The sequence below is a fragment of the Anastrepha ludens genome, chromosome 3 (assembly GCF_028408465.1).
Source record: "Anastrepha ludens isolate Willacy chromosome 3, idAnaLude1.1, whole genome shotgun sequence".
NCBI lineage: Eukaryota > Metazoa > Arthropoda > Insecta > Diptera > Tephritidae > Anastrepha > Anastrepha ludens.
The window spans coordinates 10,235,115-10,259,220 of NC_071499.1; the positions used below are offsets into that span (position 1 = coordinate 10,235,115).

General features: G+C 38.5%; 2 protein-coding genes and 1 pseudogene across 3 annotated transcripts; 1 reads left to right on the forward strand and 2 right to left on the reverse strand.

The window, feature by feature from the left end:
* Positions 1–321: 321 nt before the first annotated feature.
* Positions 322–15,153, forward strand: LOC128857005 (anaphase-promoting complex subunit 1). Of its 2 annotated transcripts, none has more exons than XM_054092510.1 (18): positions 322–531; positions 596–1,001; positions 1,059–1,244; positions 1,302–1,760; positions 1,826–1,949; positions 3,264–3,419; positions 3,511–3,703; positions 3,770–3,963; positions 4,030–4,137; positions 4,198–4,810; positions 4,870–5,130; positions 5,631–5,793; positions 6,797–7,873; positions 10,123–10,663; positions 10,731–11,186; positions 11,268–11,522; positions 11,592–11,919; positions 14,716–15,153. In XM_054092510.1, exons 1-18 carry the CDS (start codon positions 508–510, stop codon positions 15,148–15,150), a joined length of 5,979 nt encoding a protein of 1,992 aa, XP_053948485.1. In that variant the 5' UTR covers positions 322–507; the 3' UTR covers positions 15,151–15,153. The 2 variants fall into 2 exon arrangements, with proteins under 2 accessions (XP_053948485.1, XP_053948487.1); XM_054092512.1 differs by having other exon boundaries at positions 4,207–4,810.
* On the reverse strand, positions 6,063–6,191 carry LOC128859450 (5S ribosomal RNA; annotated as a pseudogene).
* A 264-nt stretch (positions 15,154–15,417) lies between the features above and the next one.
* On the reverse strand, positions 15,418–24,041 carry LOC128857006 (P3 protein). Its single transcript, XM_054092513.1, has 3 exons — positions 23,002–24,041; positions 16,014–16,837; positions 15,418–15,954 (listed from the first exon to the last, which is right to left on the reverse strand). The coding sequence occupies exons 1-3, from the start codon at positions 23,228–23,230 to the stop codon at positions 15,634–15,636; spliced, it is 1,374 nt and encodes a 457-aa protein (XP_053948488.1). The 5' UTR covers positions 23,231–24,041; the 3' UTR covers positions 15,418–15,633.
* Positions 24,042–24,106: the final 65 nt, after the last annotated feature.

Sequence of the window (24,106 nt, forward strand, 5' to 3'; positions counted from 1 at the left end):
AAGCGTTTAATCGCTGAAATATTACGTTTTTTCTATAAAATCACAATATTAAATATGCAAATAGTTAAAAACTATTTGCGAACTTTAACCTGAAGTTACATATTTTTTGGCAAAATATATCCTACTTAGTCCTGATTACCATTTTATAAATTTTTAATTTATTACATTTCTGTGCCTGTTTTTACAAACATATGCACATTTACCAAGTAATTGTAAAAAAATTAAAGCATGCAATCTTATAAGTTACAAAACTTAACGCTCACCTATGGGTTAATATGCAAACACATATTGCGAAAAACAAATTGAACAGAACTGCGAAAATTGAACATTTTTAACAACTACCGCTTGCCGGAAAATAAAAAAGAAAAAGCAACAAACAGTTAAAAACAACACAACTTTGCGGCATTTTCACCAGGATTTTCTGTGTGAAACACAAAAGGAGTCTAAAATTTATTTAATCCATTACAAACTGGAAATTTTGCAAATCTGGATGAAACTAGCGAAGTTATGATTGCCGCCTCTGAACCTTTGGTAAGTAGGCTAAAATGAAGTCAAAATAAAGTAAATTAAAGAGTGATATCGTTTCTCTCCGTAGGCGTTCATTCCTCGAGGTCGTCAAGCGGTTGAGGAGCACCCAGGTCCCACCGACGTAAAACAACAGAATCACTTACCCACAGAACATGTGCTGCTACAGCGCATGCAAAATGTGAATATTTCAGCGTCGGATGAGCCCAATGAATTCTGGTGTGTTCGTGAAATTTTCGAGGATTTGGATGAAGATCTTAACAGAGTGCGAGCTAATCAATGCAACGAAGAAAAGGATACAAATAAAAAGAAACCTGAAGATGGAAAGGCGAGCAGGAAGGATGGTAGTCGTATTTCCGAACATTTATTGTGGCAACAACGTGCGGCATATACAGATGTTGATTATATGTGCGAGTATTTGGTCAATTCAGAAGAGGAACTATATGTAAAGAAGCATACAGCAGTGTGGTCAAAAGGTAATTGTAGTGTGGTTAATACAATCTTACAATTAATAAATTGATTCCTATTAACAGGTCTGCTAGATGAAAACAGTATAATGCCCCGCCTGTGTTTCACCTGCGAGACACCAATTAAATTTGCTTTCTTCTGTAATAAGTCCTTTGTAACTAGCAAACGAAACAGTCGGGCTAAAAATAAAAGCGATAAAAGAAAATCATATTCAGAAGAAGAGGAAGACTTTAGTGCGATTTGTCTGATTGGTAAGAAACACTCAAATTTTACCAGCAACAATCATTGATATTTATTAAATTATACAGATCAAGTTGCGCTCCGTATCTACTGCAGCAACGGCGAGGACTTTCTTTGTAATCTCGAGTTTCCTGTATCGCATGTATGGCCTACGTCGTACGGCATTCTATTGGAGAAGGTGCCATCAAATGCCGTTATTCAGAATCATGCCATTTCAATGCCGCGGCTTTTTTCGCTCGCGCACCCATTAGATGAAATTTGTCCGGTGCTATGCAAAACGGAAGCAAATTCCATTAGTTATCTTGTAGAGTCCGATTACAATATAATATTCACTTCCGAAAATTCAGAGCTGGTTCTTCTCTATGATAATAAAACAGGAAAACAATTCATTTCGCGGCTGCGTAAGGCAACTGAAGAAGAAATACAATATGTAGGCGCACAAAATGAGTCTGCGTATACTGGCACCGCAGGCGGGTTGCCACATCACTCCATAAATCGGGGATCTGGTGGTGGTATTGGAGCAATAGGTGCGTATGGCATGTGAAAGGTGATTTCTTTTTTTTTTTTTACATATTTTCCCCATATTTTTTAGGCACGCCAAAACACAGCACAGCACATTTGGGACGCTCCGGCTTAGCCAATCCAAATTATTCAGCACATATTGGCAGATTTTTGTCGAGTGCACACTCTTTGAGCGGAGCATTCGGGAATTCAAAGTAAGTATTGAAACTTTGAAATATGAGTTAAAGTGGCATATTTTTATAACCTCAGCGAAATGAATAATGAAACAAATAATTTAAAAACTATACAGCTGTGATATGTTAGGACAACACATATGCTGCGCGGAGCAAATCTATTTTAAGCTCTTGTAACTCTAGTGTGTGGCCAGCTGACGCCGGATAGCACGAGAAATAAACGACAGTCGGTTCTACGTAACCGGATTTATATCCGGCCATGGACTGTCACTTCAGCAGCACTCCTCGTATATGCACGGGGAATGTTTATGCTGCTAAAACAACAATAGAAATAAACGACTGGCGGACTTTGTTCAACTCGGTCAAAATCGCGTAAGCGGTAATCGCGCCAATTAAGAAGAAGAACACTAGTGGAATGCAATTTTGCAGGGAATAACAATTTTTAGTTTTGTTTAAGGTACGCGTGCGCAATAAATAGTAGAACAAGCCTTCATGTTTTAATTTTTCCTTACGTAAACGTTGAATTCGTGAAATTTATGTACGTCCTTTCAGTTAAACGTTGATTTTCATTTGTTTTGAGGCAATATTGAAGGCTTTAATATTATGCTGTTCACTAGACAGGGCTAGACAGGGGAATCTTATCGTCCGATAACTCTCCTTTCCCCAGTAGTGAAGACACTTGAAGCCCTCCTACTCCCACTCTTCACGAAACACCTGGCCCCAGCTCCACATCAGCACGGCTTCCGACGAGTGCATAGCACCACCACTGCACTCACCGCCATAAACGCCCAGATAAACCGCGGGCTTAACCAAAACTGCCCCTGCGAGAGGACTGTCCTAGTAGCGTTGGACCTGAAGAAGGCTTTCGACACAGTCAGCCATTCCACGCTACTAGATGATATTTATCAGTGGACACTCCCGCCAGGGCTGAAGAGGTGGTGGAGAGGGAATGTTGACGCTGCTACAACAACAACATTGGCCATCTGGAAGTCCAGATCTGAGTCCATTGGAATACAGTTAGTGGCCAGAATTGGGGAATTAAAGGAATTTTGGACAAACAATCTTTGGTACGCGTAGTGACGTCAATAGCCAAGGAAACCATGCGTGCTGCAATAGCTGAATGGCCCAATCGTTTGAAAGCTTGTGTGAAAATTTCGAAAATTAAAATTTTGTTTTTAATATTTACTGATTCTATAAAATTAACGTCATTAAAAAAAGTATTATAATTTGATTTCCATAACGGACTTAACTTGTAACATAACTTATGGCAGGTCTAAGTATAATACTAATAGTAACTTCTTTTTTTTCAATATTGCCTTTCTTTTTTGTATAAAGTCGGACTGCTTCACCGTTGAATCATCTACAGTCCACCATCGGTCAGCACTCAATATCAACGCAAGACATACGAAAATTGGGGCAGGCTCAGCCTTCCAAGCCCATAGTGCCAGAGCTGTGTTTAGAGCACATTTGGACTGAAAATGCGTGTGGCAAGTACGTCAAATCCAATCTATGATACAAATTATGAAACTTAGTTTTTAACCTAACTTTTTTTTCTTTTATTGACAACTTACCCATTTAATAGCAACCGAGAATTCGGCGAAATCTCCACGCGTGCTTTCATGCATACCGATTTAGTAGGTCAAACTTACCTCTGCTACTTGTTGCCCTTTTCGTGCAAACTGCATCTGATCCGCTTGCTCAACTATGGCACAGCGGATTTACAAATATCAAGCAAACATTTATCTATACCAGCCAAGGATGCGGTTGCTTTGGAGGTATCTATGATGAGCGCTAAAATTAAAATATCTTAACTTAAATAATTTGTATTTTATCACTTAAAGCGCCTGCGCATGATCGCCGTTTTGGACCCATCTGGGAGTTTGATATTATATACCGGAGCAGTTTTGGTTTCTAAAGTGCACGTAGCTGCGGCAATGGGCAGTACCAGCGTAAGTGTAGGTGCAGGCAATGTGACACCAACACCCGCAACAACGAAAACGCTCGCGGCAAATTCGCCGAACTCTCCCTTTCCGCGGTATGCAGAATGAAAGATTTACATTTTTTTTAAGTTTAAATGCACATATTTTTTACCCACTTAAAGGCGAAGCAGTCTTTTACCCACAATACAGAAGCCCACCGATACCACCTTCGATGAAGAACTGCATCTTTTGTCGCCTGTGCATCCACTACAACCACAATTTCCAAATCGGTAATGCTGAAAATTCCATTTGAAATCTTTCAGCGATTTTTATTTGTTTACTCCTTACAGCAACACTAGCAACATTTGCTTAAGCTTGCGTGATCCTGCTGGTAATCGGCTCACATTGGTTTATCCTTTCGGCAAAATGTATCGCATTGAATTGCCACAATTCAATGAAACAAAATTCATTTCACGCTGCATTGGTACACTACGACGCATCTTAAACAAAGAACAATTCGTGCAGCTAATCACTCGTTGGTATGGAGCGCGTAATCCGCCTGGATCACGTGATTATAGTATTGAACAGGAGTGGCACATTTTTAGAAACGTGCTGACCGGCTTAATGGGCTGCGGCGCAGCTACGCATGAAACCACTACCAATGCATCGATGTCTAGCAATGCAGAGGAGCCGAAGAAGCGACGTAAGAACGATGAAATCACTGAAGGTACCGATGAGGATTGGGAATTCATGTTAGACGTACTCAATGAAGATGGCAGTGGCGGTTGTGTGCGTGATAACATGAAAATGGAAACAGAGCAAGGGACCGCAGCGGCGGGTAACGTTGACGCGAATGCTTGTTTATTTAATAGCATACCGGCTATCTTTTATGGCCTGCATTTGTTATATGAAGATTTTAAGTTAGACGAAACGATGCACGATTGTCTGCCGTATTTGGCGAAGGTTTGCATTGGTAAAAAATGTTGTTAAAAATGTATGTACTTATGTGTGTACTTTTGCAGTTCTTGCAACAATTCGCTGTGGATATGCAACTAACAACGTACATATTTCATTATACGCTGGATTTTCCGTATTTAGTACACTGTACAACAAAATTGTGTCAACTTACAGAGGAGCATGCAGCGCGAATGGCCTATAAAGAGTTGCTACAAGTACCTGCGCCAAGCGTTTACAGGCAGTTGGAGCATATTTTGAAAGGCAAAGATGCGTTACAGTATACTTTTGTAGAGGGGCTTAACGACATGAGTCGAAATGTGCTGCAGGTAAGTGGGAAAGATATTAAAATAATCTTATATAAAGAATTATATTAAAAAAAAATATATTAAAAAAAATTATAATATATTTAAAAGAAAAGTTATATTAAAAAAATATATACAGTTGTGTTCAAAAATATAGTAATGCAGCACCTCACAACATTCATATTAATTTTTCGACATGTGAAATGAACACGTGTCTTAGAAATATATGAAAACGAGTTTAATTTGTAATGTTTAACATATAGAAAAATGAATATGAAACACAGCTGTAGATTAAAAAAAAATTATTATATTTAAAAAATTAATCATATTTAAAAAAAAATTAATATATCAAAAAAAAAATAATTATTAAATTAAAAAAGTTATTATATTTAAAACAAGAATTATTATATAAAAAAATTGTTACATTAAAAAACATTATTATAAAAAAAAATTATATATTAAACAAAAATTATTATATTAAAAAAAGTATATTAAAAAAAAATTATATATACAAATTTGTGCAGGTCGTCTCACTTATCATGCATGGTACGGAGAAAATCAAAGATTGGATCAAACCTCTGGAATTCGCCAACTCAGTTCAATCGTATTATCCTAAACGGCCCAAACGCTTTATATCAACGATTGTACCACGTGCGGAGCAAGTAATACAAATGCTAATCAATATGGGTAAGCATATTTTCAATAAGTACAGAAATTAGGTCTGTTCATGAAGCAAAAAACTGATACAAATTATCATGTTTTGGTGTTCATGTATCAAAAACACTTGCAAAATAGGTTAAAGTGAGAGAGCAAAGTGACATTTCATTTTGAGGGGAAATTGCAAGTTTTTACTGGATACGTTTTTATTGTTATTATTATTATTAAATTTGTATAATAACAAGTTATACAAATATAAAAGGAAGCAACATTAGCATCATATGCCATCAGCTGAAAAATGTCAACAACACGCGGTGTTTCCAAGCGGTCTCCCATCCAAGTACTAACCGCGCCCGACGTTGCTTAATTTCGGTGATCGGACGAGAACCGATGTTTGGTGTGATGTGTAATGTAGTACGGTCGTTGATAGGATACATTTTAACTAGTAAGAATTTGCAAGTGAGAAAAGCAGCTGATCGCAGAACAAAAATAAACACGAATTAAAATTTGCGAATTGAGTCAAAGTTCTAAATTTAAATAAAAATGTTCATTAAAAATTAGTGTAAGTAAATATAATTTAGATAAAACTTATAAGGTTTTATTAAAATATTGTAATTATAAAGTTATATTATATTATTGTACTATATATAATATATTAAATATAGATATAGATGTATGCCCCTCTGAACCACAGCCAAGAAGCAACTGAACCACGAAATACAAATCGAAACATTGAAGGTATCTTTCGTGTTTTAGGCTTGAACTTCGTGGTTATAATACATACATACATATATAATATCATGTGATGCCTTGGCACGTTATTTAGCATTTTATTTGTTTTGTTTTTTTTTTTTCTTCTTTTAATTCAAGGTAGCTCAACTGAGAAAAATTTTAATTTTTGTGATTTTTACATAAACAAGCATATTGTCTGCAAATATTATAATAAACTATGCCGAGAAGCACTAAACCAGTTATCACACATTTTACTACTCATTGTTTTCTAATATCAATGCTAACCTATTATAATCTGCAGAAATTACTCGCGCCGATATTGCACGCCTACCCGTTGCGCTGCACCTCATCATCGCTGAGTGCCTGGAGCATGCACGGCTGACGCCTCCCATCGGTTGTTCAGCCGCCACATATGAGTTGATATTGCGCACTGAGTTGGTGGCGCATGCGCTTTTGCAGGACGACTCACCAACGAGTGCAATGAGTAGACAGAAACAAAAGGTGCACGTAAATGCAGAAGATTCATTGTCGGCTCGTTGCCCACCCGCCACCAACGGCATCTCTCACATGGAAGCAGCACTTGACGATGGCATGGACAATATCGATACGAAGTTATTGAATCTACGTTTTCCGGATGATATGCGTATTGCAGAAGTACGTCGCCTACTCACCTCGTCAGAGCCCGTGCTAATTGATATCGTGCAGAAACCTGGCATGACGGATCATCGTTTCATTGAGGAGCAAGAACGACAGTTGTTTGCATTGTGCAAACGCACTATGGCGCTACCGCTGGGGCGCGGCATGTTTACATTGCGCACCTCTATACCAACACCTACTGAATTGATGCCTATACCTAAATTGTGTCTGTCGGGCAAGGAGCCAGTCAAGGGTGCCACCATTGAAATGCAACAAATCGAGTTGCCGCCGAATATGAGTCTTTGGCCTTCATTCCACAATGGTGTCGCTGCGGGTTTGAAAATTTCACGACATGCACGCGATGTAGATTCCACCTGGATTGTTTATAATAAACCAAAGGGCCAAGAAGAAATTTCTACGGAGCATGCTGGTTTTCTTATGGCTCTCGGACTCAATGGCCACCTCAAAACACTGTCTTTTATGAGTGTTTATGAATATTTGGTGAAGTGTGATGAGATGACTAGCGTCGGTTTACTATTGGGCATTTCCGCAACCCATCGTGGTACTATGGATAATACAACAACTAAGTTGCTGAGCGTGCACATAGAAGCGCTGTTGCCAACCACCGCGTTAGAATTGGATATACCACAGAATATACAGGTAGCTTCGTTAATGGGCATCGGTTTGTTGTATCAGGGCTCCGCTAAACGACATATTGCCGAGGTGTTGCTTCAGGAAGTAGGTGAGTGGATATGAAACGAGGATATTTGCTAATTTTAAATGTAAATAATCCATTCTTAAGTCACTAATTTGTTGTCGACAAATCGCCAAAAGGTAAAGTGAAAATAATTAAGCGTCTTTCAAAAGTGACGCTTCGATGTCAGTAGTGAATAATTCCTAGACGGTACCTTTTTCTATGCCATCTTCGAGATTTGTGCAGGTGTACAATTTTATAAGTTAGAAAAACGGTTTAAAATTTTTGAAATTTTTATGGAAATGGTCCATCTTCTAGAACAACACATAGCAAAATTCGTAATTTTTTTGGTAAAAATAATAGGCCGGAATTGTCGACTCATTACAATTCAAAGGTTGGTGAAAAAATTTCAAGTAACAGGTCTCTGTCGTGGATAGAAAAAGGACTGGAAAACCAAACGCATTTTACTTTCTCAAGCGAGCGGGTTCAGGTGACCATCAAGAAGGCAAAAGCTTTTAAAACCATTGGCCTAGATGCATTAAACATGCTGATGATGAAAAACCTAGGTCCATTGGGAGTAGGATATCTCAGGATAAGGGTATTCAACTTGTCCATGGCCGCTCTCATAATTTCGGAGAAGTGAAAAGCAGGCAGAGTGGTCCCACTACTGAAACTTGGGAATCCCGTCAATCAAGGGGAGTCTTATCGCCAGATAACTCTCCTTTCCCCAGTAGTGAAGACTCTTTAGGCCCTTCTACACGAAACACCTGACTCCAGCCTCACATCAGCATGAATTCCGCCGAGTGCACAGCCCCACCACAGCACTCACCGCCATTAATACGCAGATTAACCGCGGGCTTAACCAAACCCACCCCTGCGAAAGGACTGTTGAGTAACGTTGGACTTCAAGAAGGCTAGATGATATATAGCCGACTCTCCCGCCGGGACTTAAGAGGTGGTCCGCGTACTATTTGAGTGGTCGGCATGCGTCAGTTCGAGACCAAAACTCAAAACAGAGGTGGATAAAGCACGGTATTCCGCAGCGTGGTGTTATTTCACCCTTGCTTTCCAACTTCTATATATCGAAGCTCCCCCAACTTTCAGAGAGAGTTAACTTAGTCTCCTATGCTGACGAGTGTTCGATAATGGCGGCGGACAATGTCGTCGATTGCTTGTGTTCCAAAGTAAAGGATTATATATATCCACAGACTTTCTCGATTTTTCACTGCGAGGAATCTCCAATGCGCAACACCTACACAATGAGGCTTAATACTACCTGATGAGGAGCACAACAAAATGCTCAGCAAACAGTTTATGCTTGAATGCTACCGCAGGTATCACCCCCGCAGACATTTGCTTGAGCCCGAGCCACCTCCCAGGCACGTCAGGAGACATTTCTTTAACTACACTGAGGAGATCAAGAACAAAATACATTTACCAACTACTGGACCGGACAGTATACAGACAAACATTAAACGACAGTCAACGGGATACCCTTACCACCTTCCTAAAATCCCGACTCTCGAATGCTGTTATCGGAGTCCAATCACTACCTATTGCAGACGAAGAGCTTCAGCTTCATCGCGAGATCCGCATAACTTAGGCCCAACTGTATTCTTGAATTTGTAGCAGGTTAAACTCCTACCCATCCAGAATCGACCCCGACGTACCCAATATATGTCCACCATGTGGCACACCGCACGATACTAACCATCTCTTCACATGCCCTATTAAACGCACTCTCCTAACGCCCCTCTCCCTCTAGACCAAATCTGTCGAAACAGCACGTTTCGGGGTCAATCGTTAGATGAGTTAGACGAAGACGACCGGTGACTACATCGCACACAAGATTTAGTAAGCTGCTACAACAACAGCCAAAAACTGAACGTTCTGTTGATTAAATATTTCGATTTCATGAATGAATTGTTTGTTTACTAAAAAATAAAATATTTTATTAAATTTTGCGATCCTTAGTGAGAGTGCTGAACGCGCCCTTCGATAGTTACCAAGCGCGTCATAAATCCAGAATTCACAATTCCCACATCCTGCCTCGTGCCGGAGTTTTTGCATATTTTTAGGCTTACTAATTTATTTTGTCATTTGAAGGATGCAAATTTCACGAAACGAATTTCAGCTTAGGACGATTGAAAGTCTAATATGTAATTTGTGTAGTTGCAGAGTTCGTAACTGATTACCAAATCCTAGCTGCCACTTGGATTTCAGTTTTATCTTCGTTAATTCAAACATACATTTGCTTGCTAAACCTTTTTTTTCAACTTTCTACATATCTTTTATAGGTCGTCCTCCAGGTCCGGAAATGGAGAATAGCATCGAACGCGAGTCGTATGCTCTGACCGCCGGCCTCGCCTTAGGCTTGGTCACTTTGGGACTGGGTGAATCGCCAGCCGGTTTGCTGGATCTTCAAATCCCCGACACTCTTCACTATTACATGGTGGGCGGCAATAAGCGTCAACTCACCGGATCACAAAAGGAGAAATATAAATTACCTTCGTTTCAAGTGCGCGAAGGTGACAACGTCAATATCGATGTAACTGCACCCGGAGCGACACTAGCACTTGGCCTTATGTTCTTCAATACGAACAATCGTGCCGTCGCCGAATGGATGAATCCACCGAACACGCATTATCTGCTCGATTTGGTGCGTCCCGACTTGCTTATGTTGCGCACCATTGCACGCGGCTTGATTCTCTGGTCCGACATAAAGCCAGACGCTGAGTGGCTATTCGGCCAGTTCCCGTCAAATTTCAAAATTGATCTTGAGCGTCCCTACTATTGGGGCGACAAGTATGAGACTAGTGTGGATTACGAGTCCGAAGCGTGAGTGCAATGCGTTTGTATAAAAAAAAAATTAATAGTAATATAACTTCTCTGGTCTTCTTTGCAGTCAAGCCTGGTGCAATGTCATTGCAGGTGCCTCATTTTGTATGGGACTTAAATATGCAGGCAGCGAAAATCAAGAAGCTTTTAAAACCTTGCACAAGGCGCTGAAAAAATTCATCGGCTTCCAGAGCAAACATGTTTTCGAGTTCGCCGGCTACACGACGGTGGAATGCTGTCTTATGGTTATTTTGATTGCTATATCGCTGGTATTCGCCGGCTCGGGTGATCTGGAAATATTGCGCATCATTCGCTATTTGCGTTCACGCATCAGTTTTCGTGATCGTTGCCGCGTCAATTACAATCCCAATGTTACATTCGGCTCGCAAATGGCCATACACATGTCGCTGGGTTTACTATTTTTGGGTGCTGGCCGCTATACCATCGCGAATACACCCGAGGCGGTTGCCGCGCTGATTTGTGCCTTCTTTCCCAAGTTTCCGAACCACAGTAATGATAACAGGTGGGTGAATGTATGGTGTGAAATGCAGAAAATATTTTATATTCAATTTTGCATACTTCAATCGCTTATTTTTTCACACAGATATCATTTGCAAGCCTTCCGCCACTTGTATGTGCTGGCTGTGGAGCCACGCCTCTTTTTGCCACGTGACATCGATACGAAGAAGTTATGTCTTTGCCAAATATCAGTGCTGGAAATAGGCAGCAAAGAACTGCGCCGCCTGCCCATGGCGCCGTGCATGCTGCCACCACTAAACACGTTGCAGAAAGTGATTGTAGACGATGCCAATTATTGGCCGGTTTGTTTTGAGAAAGAACGCAATTGGTCCCAGTTGATGTAGGTGTAATTATTTATATTAAATATTAGAAATATTTCTTACTATTGCTTTCTTACTCATTCTTACAGCAAGGCACTGCAGAGTTCCGCTTGTATTGATATAAAAAAACGTTCCGGCTGTCTGTCGCACTTGGAGGATCCCGATCGACTAAAGAGTCTTTTTGCACAAACACTCACAACCGAACAGTATACATGTTGGCATGTAAATGCCACTGCACTGGAGCGTTTCTCAAACGATCCGTTCGTTACGAGCTTCACCGATCGATTTTTACACATCGATTCCGAGGTTATTACACCAGATGAATTGCTCAAGATACAACAGCTAACAATGCTCTTCTACAATGCTGTGATCAAAGACAAAATGCATGTGCTGCCCATTTATCTAACGACTTTCAATGTGAGTGGGGAATCAGAATATTTTTTTATGTACTTAGTGCCATAAATTCTGTGACAAATTTTACAATGCGAGCGAGAACAAATTTGCTGAAAAAAGTTCCGTAATTTTTGCTTTTGTTCGCGTGCATTGTCTAATCATAAATTATGCTCCGTTTCGCGGCAAATTTCGCTTGTTAACAATGAAGTAAAGAGCTAAGGCAAGTCGCATTCCAGTGGTTGCATTAAAAAAGTGTGGTAAAAGTGCAAGTGAGGTTTAGGAATTGCTGAAAAAATCTGAATATTTCGGAAATGTTTGTTTACCGCACGATCAATCGTTTTTCCCAAACGTCTGAAGTGACAGACAGAAAAAGAAATGGTCGTCCTTGCGTGGTTCGAACCACTGCAGCCATAAAAGCCGTTCGAGAAAGAAGTCGCAGAAACCCGATTATAAAGCAAAAAATCAGGTCCAGCGAAATGAATGCATTGCCCAGATCCATGTCAAGACTAATTAGAGATGACCACCACATGAAAGCATTCCGTCGCTCAACTGGTCAACTTTTGACAACAGGCTTGAAGAAAATTAGACTCGACAGCTAGCAGCTTCTTCGGTGGCAGCCGGTCAACGGCCATGAAAATATTATTTTCACAGATGAAAAAAATGTTCACTTTTGAAGAAGTTTTTAATAAGCAAAACGACAAAATCTAAATGAAAAATTGAAATTGGAAATGGAAAATTAAAATATTCACTGTTCAAGAAGTTAAGCTTATAAAGACGCAAAAAATGTTGTTTCAAGGGTTAAGCGTGGCCACCATCCAGCTTTCGTAATGATTTGTTGGGGAGTGTCTTATAAAAACGTTCATGTCTTGGTTTCTGCGAAAAATGGTTTCAGACCGGGCCAAAAGTGTACCAAGAGGATGTCTTAGAAGGCGTGGTAAAGCCGTTGAGCAGTACTCTTTTAAATGGAGAGAGTTGGAGCTCCAGCCCATAAGGCAAAAACTACCCAGCAGTGGCTTGAAAACAAAATTCCTGGGTTCTTAGACGCCGAACATTGACCTTCTGGAAATCCACATCTGACTTCATTGGACTACAGTTTGTGGTCAGAATTGGAGAACGAGGCCTGTCGAAGAGCTCACAGAAATTTGAAGAGTCAACGAATCTTTGATTAGAGCAGCGACGTCAATATCTATGGAAAACGTGCGTGACGCAATAGCTGAATGGTCTAATCCTTTGAAGGCTTGTGTAAAAGCAAATGGTGACCATTTGAAGGAAAATTTTAAATTTTTTTGTTTTATATTTTTCTTTTTGATTGTCGCAATAACCGCGCCAGTAGGAAACACCAAGTGAAGTCAAGTCCTTCCTTCATCGGAACTTTCCAGCATAGAGAAGGCCTTCCTCTTCCTCTGCTACCACCAGCTGGTACGAATACTTTCAGTGCCGGAGTGTTTGTTTCCATGCGGACGACATGGCCCAGCCAATGAAGCCGCTGGATCTTTATTCGCTGCGCTATATCTATGTCGTCCGTCGTAAAGCTCACACAGCTCATTGTTTCGTCGCCTACGATATTCGCCGTCACCAACGTGCAAAGGCCCAAAAATCATCCGCAGAATCTTTCTCTGAAATATTCCAAGGGTCCCTCGGATGTTGTCATCGTCCAAGCTTCTGCGTCATATATTAGGACGGGCATGATAAGAGCCTTATAGAGTGTTCGTTTTGTTCGTCGAAAGAGGACTTTACTGCTCAATTGCCTACTTAGTCCATAGTAGCACTTGTTGGCAAGAGAGATTCTGCGTTCGATTTTCAGGCTGGCATTGTTTTCGGTGTTAATGCTGGTTCCTAATTGAACGAAGTCTCTTACAACCTCGAAATCTGATATTTGACAAGTAGAAACCACCAAGTACGCCGTATTTTGCATAAAGATTGGGATCTTAAGACTTATAAAGTCCAGTTAACACAAGAACTCAAGCCGGTCGTGTCTTTGCTGATTGGGTCCTTGAAATGATCCGGAATTCCATCGAAAAATCATCTTGAGTGATGAGATCCATTTCCACTTCAGTGGCTTCGTCAACAAGCAAAATTGTCAGATCTGGGGCTCAGAAAATCCAAGAGTTATTATTGAAAAGCCTCTCTATCCTCAACGTGTGACTGTTTGGTGCGGTTTATGATCCGGCGGAGTCAATGGACTTTACTTTTTCGAATATGAAGCTCAAGCAACAGTTACGATGAATGGATTGCGCACGTTCCCACGACAGTCGGTTCTACGTAACCGGAACGACCCGGATTTATGTATATCCGGCCAAGGACTGCCACTTCAGCAGCATTCCCTGTATACATATGTATAGAGAATGTTTATGCTGCTACAACAACAACATGGATTGCGTTATCGAGAGATGATTAACGATTTTTTTATGGCCGGAATTGGACGTTTATTTTCAACAAGACGGCGCTACGTGCCACACAAGCAACGAAACCATTAATCTTTTATCAAAATAACACCTCTTATTGGAAAACCCTTTATAAAGGAATTAACTTGTAACAGAACTTATGGCAGGACTAAGTAGATTTATTAGCTAGACTGTCAAAATATGGCAAATTTTTTAAAGCAAAAGAGCAACTACGCTTTTCTCTAGGCTCTCGAAGATCAGAGGTATAAACAATCGCCTCATTTTGCATTATTAAATAATAACTGTATGTTAAAGTTTCTTTCAAACTACAGTTGGACTACTAACTTCAAATTTTGTAGTTGTTTTAGCGGAATAAAAATCGTTTATTAATTATTTTTATGCTATTTTCACGGTATTTTTCCCCCTACTCTTGCAGCTGATTCAACGTTTGCAACGCAATCCCCAGTGCAATGACGTCTGGCAAATTAAACTGATTGATTTGTATATGGAAAAATATGAGCAGCCGCATATTTTATTGACCAGCGAATTGATGCGCGCACAATTGGAGAAATTCAAAATGTTCATCGAGAATACACGCCGCACCATGTCGACCACCTTGCGGCATTTCATTAGCGCCAGCAGCTTTGAGCCGAGCATTATTACTGACTTTTCGGCGGAAGAGGTGGCACGCCTACTCGCCGTGGTGAATTATTATAATTTAACGCCAAACTTATTGAATTTGGTCGATCTTAGCGGTACAGTTAACTACATAAGGTATTTATACGAGTTTAAGAAACTCAACCTAGACATGCAGACTATGAACTGTATGATTAAAATTTTACTGCAAACAAGGGACGAGGAGGCGGCATAAAAAATAGTGATTTGCTGCTAGAGGAACATAAAAATGTTGACTTTACAAATAAAATTAGCTTGTTAAGAGTTAGAAGTTGGTACTTTTTTGTATTGAAATAAAATAAATTTATTGCACAACATTTTGTGTATAAATAAGTGCATAATTAAAAAAAAATACATTTCTTATAAATAAATTGCAGGCACGCTTTCACGCTTAGTGCGCGAGGAGGCGAGGGTAGATACTAAACTTTGTTTGCGCCAGTATTACCTAACAATAAGACACTAATTTTTAAAGCTTTTATTATTGTTGTCGCGCTTTCAACAAGTCTCCGCGATATGCGCTAGTGACTAATTCTCTATGATTTTTTTTTTTTCGAATTTTTAACTTCACTAAAATCGCAAACAACAATGAAATGCGCAAGCGCTTTTTGGAAGCCCTTTCAACCCATGGAATATCTAAGATGTGATGTGTACCGATTTCAGTCTGGCTTGCACGATTCCGCTAATTTCTATGCGTTGGCGTAACGTTTTGGGTATCCAGTTGTCCCTCCACAATGCCACGTTCGGCGCAGCGCTTGTAGATGTACAGGCCAAGCAGTGGGATGGGTGTTAATATGGCCACGGAGACAGGTATGACTGTGGTTAGATCGGCTTCCGGTTGTGGCAAACTGAAACGCAATAGGAATATCGCAATGCCGGTGTTTTGTATGCCCGTCTCAATGGCAATGGTTAGCGCATCGACGGCGTTGCGCCTCAAAGCTTTGGCCGCGCACCAGGCTAATATGTAGCCCATCCAAGGCAGTGCCAAACCGGCAAGTATAATCTGCAGATCAATTAAATCAATATAAAAAAAATGTATAAATTGGACTAAAATTAACTTACCTGCCACGAGAACAACTCAAACAAGTAGAGATTGGTTATGATGGCAAATACAATAATGAAAAGTATCAGACAAGTGGAAATTGGCCTGAGCAAGCGCACCAGCACACGCGTGAGGCGTGGTGACCAACGTTGTATGGCCAAGCCGATGGCGAGCGGCACTACCAGCGCCACTGCAAATGTTGCGATATTTTCGTAAGGCACCGTAATATTGGCACGATCGAAGATTAGCTGACCCAGCGTGAAAATCCACAATGGCATCATGCCAAAGGCGGCGAAATTGCTGATTGTGGTCATCAGCACGGATAGATTTATGTTGCCACCTAATATGACAGCCCAGATATTCGATGCACCACCACTCGGTGAGACACCCGTAAAAAAGAGCCCCAACTGCAATTCTGGTGAATCGGGAAAGCATAGCACACCCAGCCCATAGCCTAGTAGTGGCATTATAATGAATTGCGTCAGAAAGCCAATGATGGGCGCGACCGGTCGCGCCAGTAAGCTGCGCAGCACCGTCACATCCAAGGCAGCGCCAAAATTGATATACAGTAGGGAGACGAGCAACGCCACAGAGCCAGTGAAGACATGATCGATGATACGCGTTTGTCGTATGATCGTGAGAGTGAGTGTGCCTTCGGCGCTTTCGGTCGTGTTGACGCGACGCACATAGACTTTGGTGGAGCCAAGGAAGATAGCATCGACTGTGATGTTGCCGCGCCAGACAAGTGTTTCGGGATTAATCACATCGGCGGGAATGAGGTATTCTACACGGGCCAGTTGAGGGTTTTCGCTCAGTACTTCAAATGTGGCGTCCAGTGGCAAATCTGTTAATGTGGAGGAATATTAGAGAAAACTGTAACAAATAAATAAGTAAATAACAAGAACAATTGGATTACGTACATACATACACTTAGGCACAAAATAATGTAATCGCGATATTTTAAACAGTTTTTTCTCCTTTTTTTTTGCTTTTAATTTTTTTTTTATAAAAATATAGCTCATTCAACAAATATATGAACAAAAGTTTCAAACCTTTTTTTTATTTTATTGTCTTTTTTATTTTATTTTTTTTATTTTCACCAGTTTTGTCTAGTTTTTTCATTCTTTTTTTTAATTTACATTTTTTTTAATAAAAATATAGCTCATCCGACAACAAGTATCATAAAAATCAAAGTTTCCGACTTTTTTTATTTTATTGTATTTTTTTGTTTTATTAACTTAATTATTTAATTTTAATAGGACTATCAATAAGTTCGTGCGGTTTTACAACAGATGGCGTAACTTGATTATTATTCCATCGATCCACATTTCCAAACATTCATTGGAGAGCTACTGTCGTAAGGCACAAACGTCAGTATAAGTTTTTTATTTGAAGCGTAAACAACAATATTTTTACCACACTTGAAAATGTCGAATTTCGTGCCAAATAATGTGTTTTTGCGGGGAATTCTTCTTCATTATTTTAATATGAAGAAAAAAGCAGCCGAAAGTCATCGTATCTTGGTGGAAGTTTATGGTGAGCATGCTCTATCTGAGCGAACGTGCCAGAAGTGGTTTGCACGCTTTAAAAGTGGTGATTTTGGCTTGGAAGACGAAGAACGCGAGGGTGCGCCGCCAAAGTTCATGGATACCGAATTGGAGGAATTTCTCGATCAAGATCCGGCTCAAACGCAAGAAGAGGTTGCAAAAACTTTGGGAGTTGATCAATCAACCATTTCCAAACGTTTAAAAGCCATGGGAATGATCCGAAAGGTAGGCCATTGGGTGCCGTATGAATTGAAGCCAAGAGACGTTGAACGCCGTTTTATGGCATGCGAACAACTGCTTCAACGGCACAAAAGAAAGGGTTTTTTGCATCGAATTGTGACTGGCGATGAAAAGTGGGTCCATTACGACAATCCAAAACGTCGGGCAACGTATGGATACCCTGGCCATGCTTCAACATCGACGTCGGCGCAGAATATTCATGGCCTGAAGGTTATGCTGTGTATCTGGTGGGACCAGCTGGGTGTTGTGTATTATGAGCTACTGAAACCGAATGAAACGATTACGGGGGATGTCTACCGACGACAATTGATGCGTTTGAGCCGAGCACTGCGAGAAAAACGGCCGCAATACGCCGATAGACACGACAAAGTTATTTTGCAACATGACAATGCTCGGCCACATGTTGCACAAGTGGTCAAAACATACTTAGAAACGCTCAAATGGGATGTCCTACCCCACCCGCCGTATAGTCCAGACCTTGCGCCATCCGATTACTATCTCTTCCGATCGATGCAACATGGCCTGGCTGACCAGCACTTCCGTAATTACGATGAAGTCAAAAAATGGATCGATTCGTGGATTGCGGCAAAACCGACCGAATTTTTCACAAAGGGAATCCGTGAATTGCCAGAAAGATGGGAAAAAGTAGTAGTAAGCGATGGACAATATTTTGAATATTAAATTTGTAACCATTTTACGTCAATAAAGTTTCAAATTTCGAAAAAAAACCGCACGAACTTATTGATAGTCCATTATTAATTTTTTTTATTTAAATTTTTTATTTTTCTTTAATAAATTGTTTGTTTTTTTTTTACTTTTTTATTTATTATTTTTTTATTTTGTTTTAATTTCATCCAGTTCTGTCTAGTTTTTTTTTAACTCTAATTAATTTTTTTTTTTAATAAAAATATAGCTCATTCTACAACCAATATCATATAAATCAACATTTCCGACTTTTTTTATTTTATTGTATTTTTTTAATTATTTTTTATGCTTTATTAATTATTTTTTTACTTGTCTTTTCTCTATTTATTTTTTATTTTCCTTTGATTAATTTTTTTTTTTACTTTTTTTATTTATTAATTTTTTATTTTGGTTTAATCTTAACCAGTTTTGTCTATTTTTTGAAGTGAAACTTCTTAGGCGTCGATGGACGAGCGAGAATGAAAGTAAAATTTCAAAGCCATGGAACGTTTTGGGCATTTTCGTTCCGCGAGAGAGAAAAAAGATGAAACGTAGAGGAAAAGGAGAGAGAGAGCTATACCTTATATACATATATCTTAGATACACTTTATGCTATTTTTCCTGAGTTCTTCCTAGTGGTTTCTAATTTCTAGTGAGAAATAACACTGCCTACTTCTTGGCGCTTATTTGTTGGTGCAAACTTGTAGGAAATATATTTTTGGTGCCTACTTTTTGGCCTTATATTTCCTTGGTGCCTACTGTTTGGGGTTCCAATTTCCGTTCCGTTTTTTGGTTCCAATTTTTTGGCGTTGTTTTTTTGTGCCTACTTTTTGGCGCTTATTTCCGCTATCCATTCCGGCGTCGGATTTATTGGTATTGCCTTGCGGTAATTTGTGCCATTGCTGCGGTCCTGGAATCGCTGCATTTGTGCAGGTGTTAAACGCTCGGAGTAGTGCGCGTTGTTGCCACGGGTTGTGTCCGGCGTTTACCTATACCAGTCGACCCTTCACCGTTTTTTGAAAATTTTGTCCATTTGTATTCTCTGCAAATGTTGTGAATTTATTTAGATATATATTCTTTCTCTCACTCTCTTATTCTCTCTCGGGTCTCTCCCTCTTTCTTTGTCTGCCTTGAAGGTTTCACTTTTTTAATTTTTCTGTGCTTTACATTTGTTTTTTTCATTCAACTCATTCAACATATATATAAATCAAAGTTTCAAACCTTTTTTAATTTTTTTCCTTATTTTTTTATATTTTATTTTAACTAGTTTTTTCTTTTTTTAATTAACTTTTTTTTTAATAAAAATATAGCACAACAATAATAGTTTCCGACTTTTTTTATTTTTTTTTTAATTTTTTCACGTTTTATTAATTTTTTTTTTAATTGTCTTTCTTCAATTTATTTTTTGTTTCTTTAATTAATTTTTTTTTTATTTATTAATTTTTTATTTTGGTTTCATTTTTATCAGTTTTTTCTATTTTTGTTTTTGTTTTAATTAATTTATTTTTTTATAAAAATATATCTCATTCAATCAAAGTTTCAATTTTTTTTATTTTTATTTTATTATAATTATTTTTTTAATTTCCTTTATTAATGTTTTTTATTATTTTTTTTCTTTTATTTATTTATTTTTGTTTTTTTTTTATTTATTTATTGTATTTTTTTTTTTCTTTTATTTATTCATTTTTTATTTTGATTTAATTTAACCAGTTTTTAAAATTTTTTTTTAATTTGTATTTATTTCTTTATAAAAATATAAATAGCTTTTTTCATTTCATTTTTTTGTTCAATTTAATTTTTAAAATTATTTTCTTAAATTTCTTTTTTGTTTCATTTTTATGTTTTGTTTTAAGTTTTTTTGTTTTTAATGTTTTTATTTATTTTTATATGTTAGTTTTCTTATTTTTAATTTTTGGTTTTGTTTTTAACGTTTATTTATTATTATAACTTATTATTTAATTATTACTTTTTTGTTAAATATGGTTGTATCTGTAAGACTCAGTCTTTTATGGCATTTCAACACACCTTAAACTACAAAATTAAAAATCAAGTTCTTAAATCTAACTTAAAAAATATTATAAAAATTCCAAAAAATTTCAAACTTATTAATCAATTAAGAATTATAACCAATTAAATTTTAGTATTGTATAATAAAAGACGTTTGAAGTGGCTCGAAATTCTCGTTGCTTTTTGATAATTTTTTCTCCATGTAACAAATGGACGACATTTTCTTTCGGACATTCGGTTCTACGTAATCGGAACGACCCGGATTTATGACCGGCCAAGGATTGTCACCTCAGCAGCATTCCCCCTATACATATGTATGGGGAATGTTTATGCTGCTACAACAACAACAACCGTACGCGATGGAAATGTTTTGTGGAGGTCCTATGTTCCATTCGGGACAAATGGAATTGGTGTTGATCATGATGGAGAAAATGCGCAACACCGTCAGGTGAACTATAAAATTGCGTACCCAGTTTATTTTTTTTCTATTTCAATTTTGATTTTTCTGATTTATGTAAATGATATTTGTTGTAGAGTGAGATATATGTATATTATATTTCGCGAATGTATAGGGTTATTCAATAGGTGCGCTTCAACTTTTTTCCGATAGGGAGGGCGAACGACAATATTTTTTATTTTTCGCTTGTCATTTGTAAACTTCATTAGTATACATTTCATCATGGAACGCTACACACTTGAGCAACGATTGCAAATCGTGCAAAATTTTTATGAAAATAATCGTTCTGTTGCTGCTACTTTAAGAACATTACGGCCATTTTACGGTCCATTTAACAAGCCGTCCCGTTTTGGGGTTATGTGAAGTCATTGGTCTACAGTAACAAGCCGGCGACGATTTGTGAGCTCAGAGCCAATATTGAACGCGAAATTGCTGGAATTTCGGCCGATTTATGCAAAAGAGTGGTCGAAAATTGGGTTCAACGATTGGACTTCGTAAAACGTGCACGCGGTGGTCATGCAAAAGAAATCGAATTTCATACTTAAATGTATATGTTCAAACTCGATAATAAAAAAAAAATTAGTTAAAAAAGTCAAACCGTTTGTGTTTTATTCAAAAAAGTTCAAAAGTTGAAGCGCTCTTACTGAAAAACCCTATATTATTTTGTTTGTAAGTGTATAACTACGTACATACATATGCATTTGTATTTGAGAAAACAACAGATCTGAAGGTAACAGTTTTTAAGGTAATTAATCTTAAGAGTTTAAATATTCTTATGGTTTCTTAAGAAGTGGAAAAAAATAACTCAGTAGAAATATGTTTTGTGAAAAGTACAAAAATGTGAATGCATGCGAGTACATGCATGCATAGATATGTATCTAATATAAAGGGTGACCAGTTTGGAGGTACCTTTTCCAATAGGGGGTTTTGGCAGATCACGCGTGATTACTCTCAAACTAAATACATACATATTTTTCAGTATTCAGTGACATTTCATCATGGAAATACTTCCTCTCACGTTTACAAATCGTAAAATTGTATTACGAAAATTTACGCCCTGTAAAAAGTATTCATCCCGCGAAATTTTGTTCAGCGATGAGGCCCATTTTTGGTTTAATGGCTACGACAATAAGCAAAATTGTCGCATTTGAGCTGAAGAGTAATCCGAAGGCATTCAAGAACAGCCATTAGAACCATTGAAAACAAACATTTGCTGCCGCTTATATGTAGGCTGGAAGAATTATCGGTCCATATTTATTCAAAGACGAGGGTGGCGTCAATGTAACAGTGAATGGTGAACGCTATCGCGCCATGATAAACGACTTTTTGATGCCAGAATTGATTGCCCGTTATCTCCACAACGTTTTCGTTCCAACAAGACGGCGCTTGCCATACAGCCCGTGAAACATTGGAATTATTGCGTCATCGTTTCTGTGAGCGATTTATCTCTCGTCTTGGACAAATGAATTGGCCACCAAGATCGTGTGATATCTCACCTTTTGACTTTTATTTGTATGTAAAGTCTAAATGCTTTGTGGGTAAACCAGCGTCGATTGAGGCGTTGAAAGCCAACATTACGGAAGTTATATTCACGAGATATCGACCGACCGGCCGAAGTCCTCCAGCGAGTCATTCAAAATTCGTGTTTACGGATGGCCGAATTACCGCGTAGTTGTGCCCAACATTTGAAAGGGATTATCTTTAAAAAATAAATGTCATGAATGGTTCTACACAAAAGTAATAAAGATTGTCCAATCAATTTGAATTTTCATTGTTTTTATTCAATTTAAAATCCGATACCTCTAAATTGATCACCCTTTATATTGAATTAACACATCAAGAGTGTGAGCAAGTGTTTCTTTCTAATTTTCCAAAACTTATTCAAGATGGTTATATTTACAGACTCTCTTGCATATACTCGTAAAGAAGTTGCAAATGGCTTCCCGCCCTTCTCTCGCATACTCGTATATTTGCAAAAACAATTGCCTTCCTATTAATTTATCCAGTGAGTGACGATAACAGAATCAAATTACCCTCTGTTATTCACTCTCTCTATGTTTTTGCACAATTTACCTGTAAGCTCCAGCAACACTTCAGTACTGGTGCTCATATGCATTTCCAACTGTTGGGGTGTGAATTTCGCATGCCAGTTGGGGGCAGCTATACGTGCCGCCCGCTTACTGTTCGCGCCCGTTGTGTTGTATGCTGCAACCTGTTGCTGCGCTGTCGTTGTTAAAGCCGACACTGCGGCAAAGAAAACGCCGCAAAATATTATTACACAATTGCTGTTACACGGATGCATTGTGGATACGCGGCTTAATACAGTTTATTTAGATATAGGTACACACATACATACATATATATATATATATTTACTTCACTGCATGTGAACTATAGCAAACAAAATTAACAAGTCATTACCCAAAGTACATTTTGTTTTTATACACTTGAAATTCGGCTATGTGCTGTAGAGTACGTGGATTTCTCCTACTCTCATACGTGCTGCTTATCAGATGCAGGTGTGAAGTGGATGTGGATGGCTTGTTACATACTTCAGTGACTTTTAATTTCAATACAATTGCTCACACTTGACGCATGTATATGTATTATTATGCCAATTAATAATATTAAGAAATGGAAATTAAATCACAACAAAATAAACCAAAAATACACGAAACGCGACGAAAAGGTGGAAAAACACCGAGACCAACACAAAGTCGCGACACAAATAAATCGGCAAAACAAATGCTGACCGACCACAGCACAATAATTGGATAGTAGCCGCCAATCCACAATACTCAAAGCGCCAATGTTGGATGTTTAGTGTGCGGCTCTCCGAAAAAGTCACTCGACAATTCAACTGGAGTCTGTCTTCGTGTGTACGCGGTTCCGCTCATTTACCCATTCATCCGCAACCGTTTTGATAATTTTCGTGTAAAAAAGAGAAGCAGTAAAAAGTGAATGATTACTAGCGGCAACGCGCAGCAGTTTTAGCACATTTTATTATTAAAAAAAGTTCATATATTTTTGGAACCCAAGCGAATTTTTCTCTTTAAGCGATAATCCCACAACAAAAATCTGCCCAACAACGTTTACCGCATACCTCAACTCACTCACTAAACTTTAATAGCGACTTGTTGAGCGGCAGACTGTTATTTGTTAGTACGATGTACTTGTT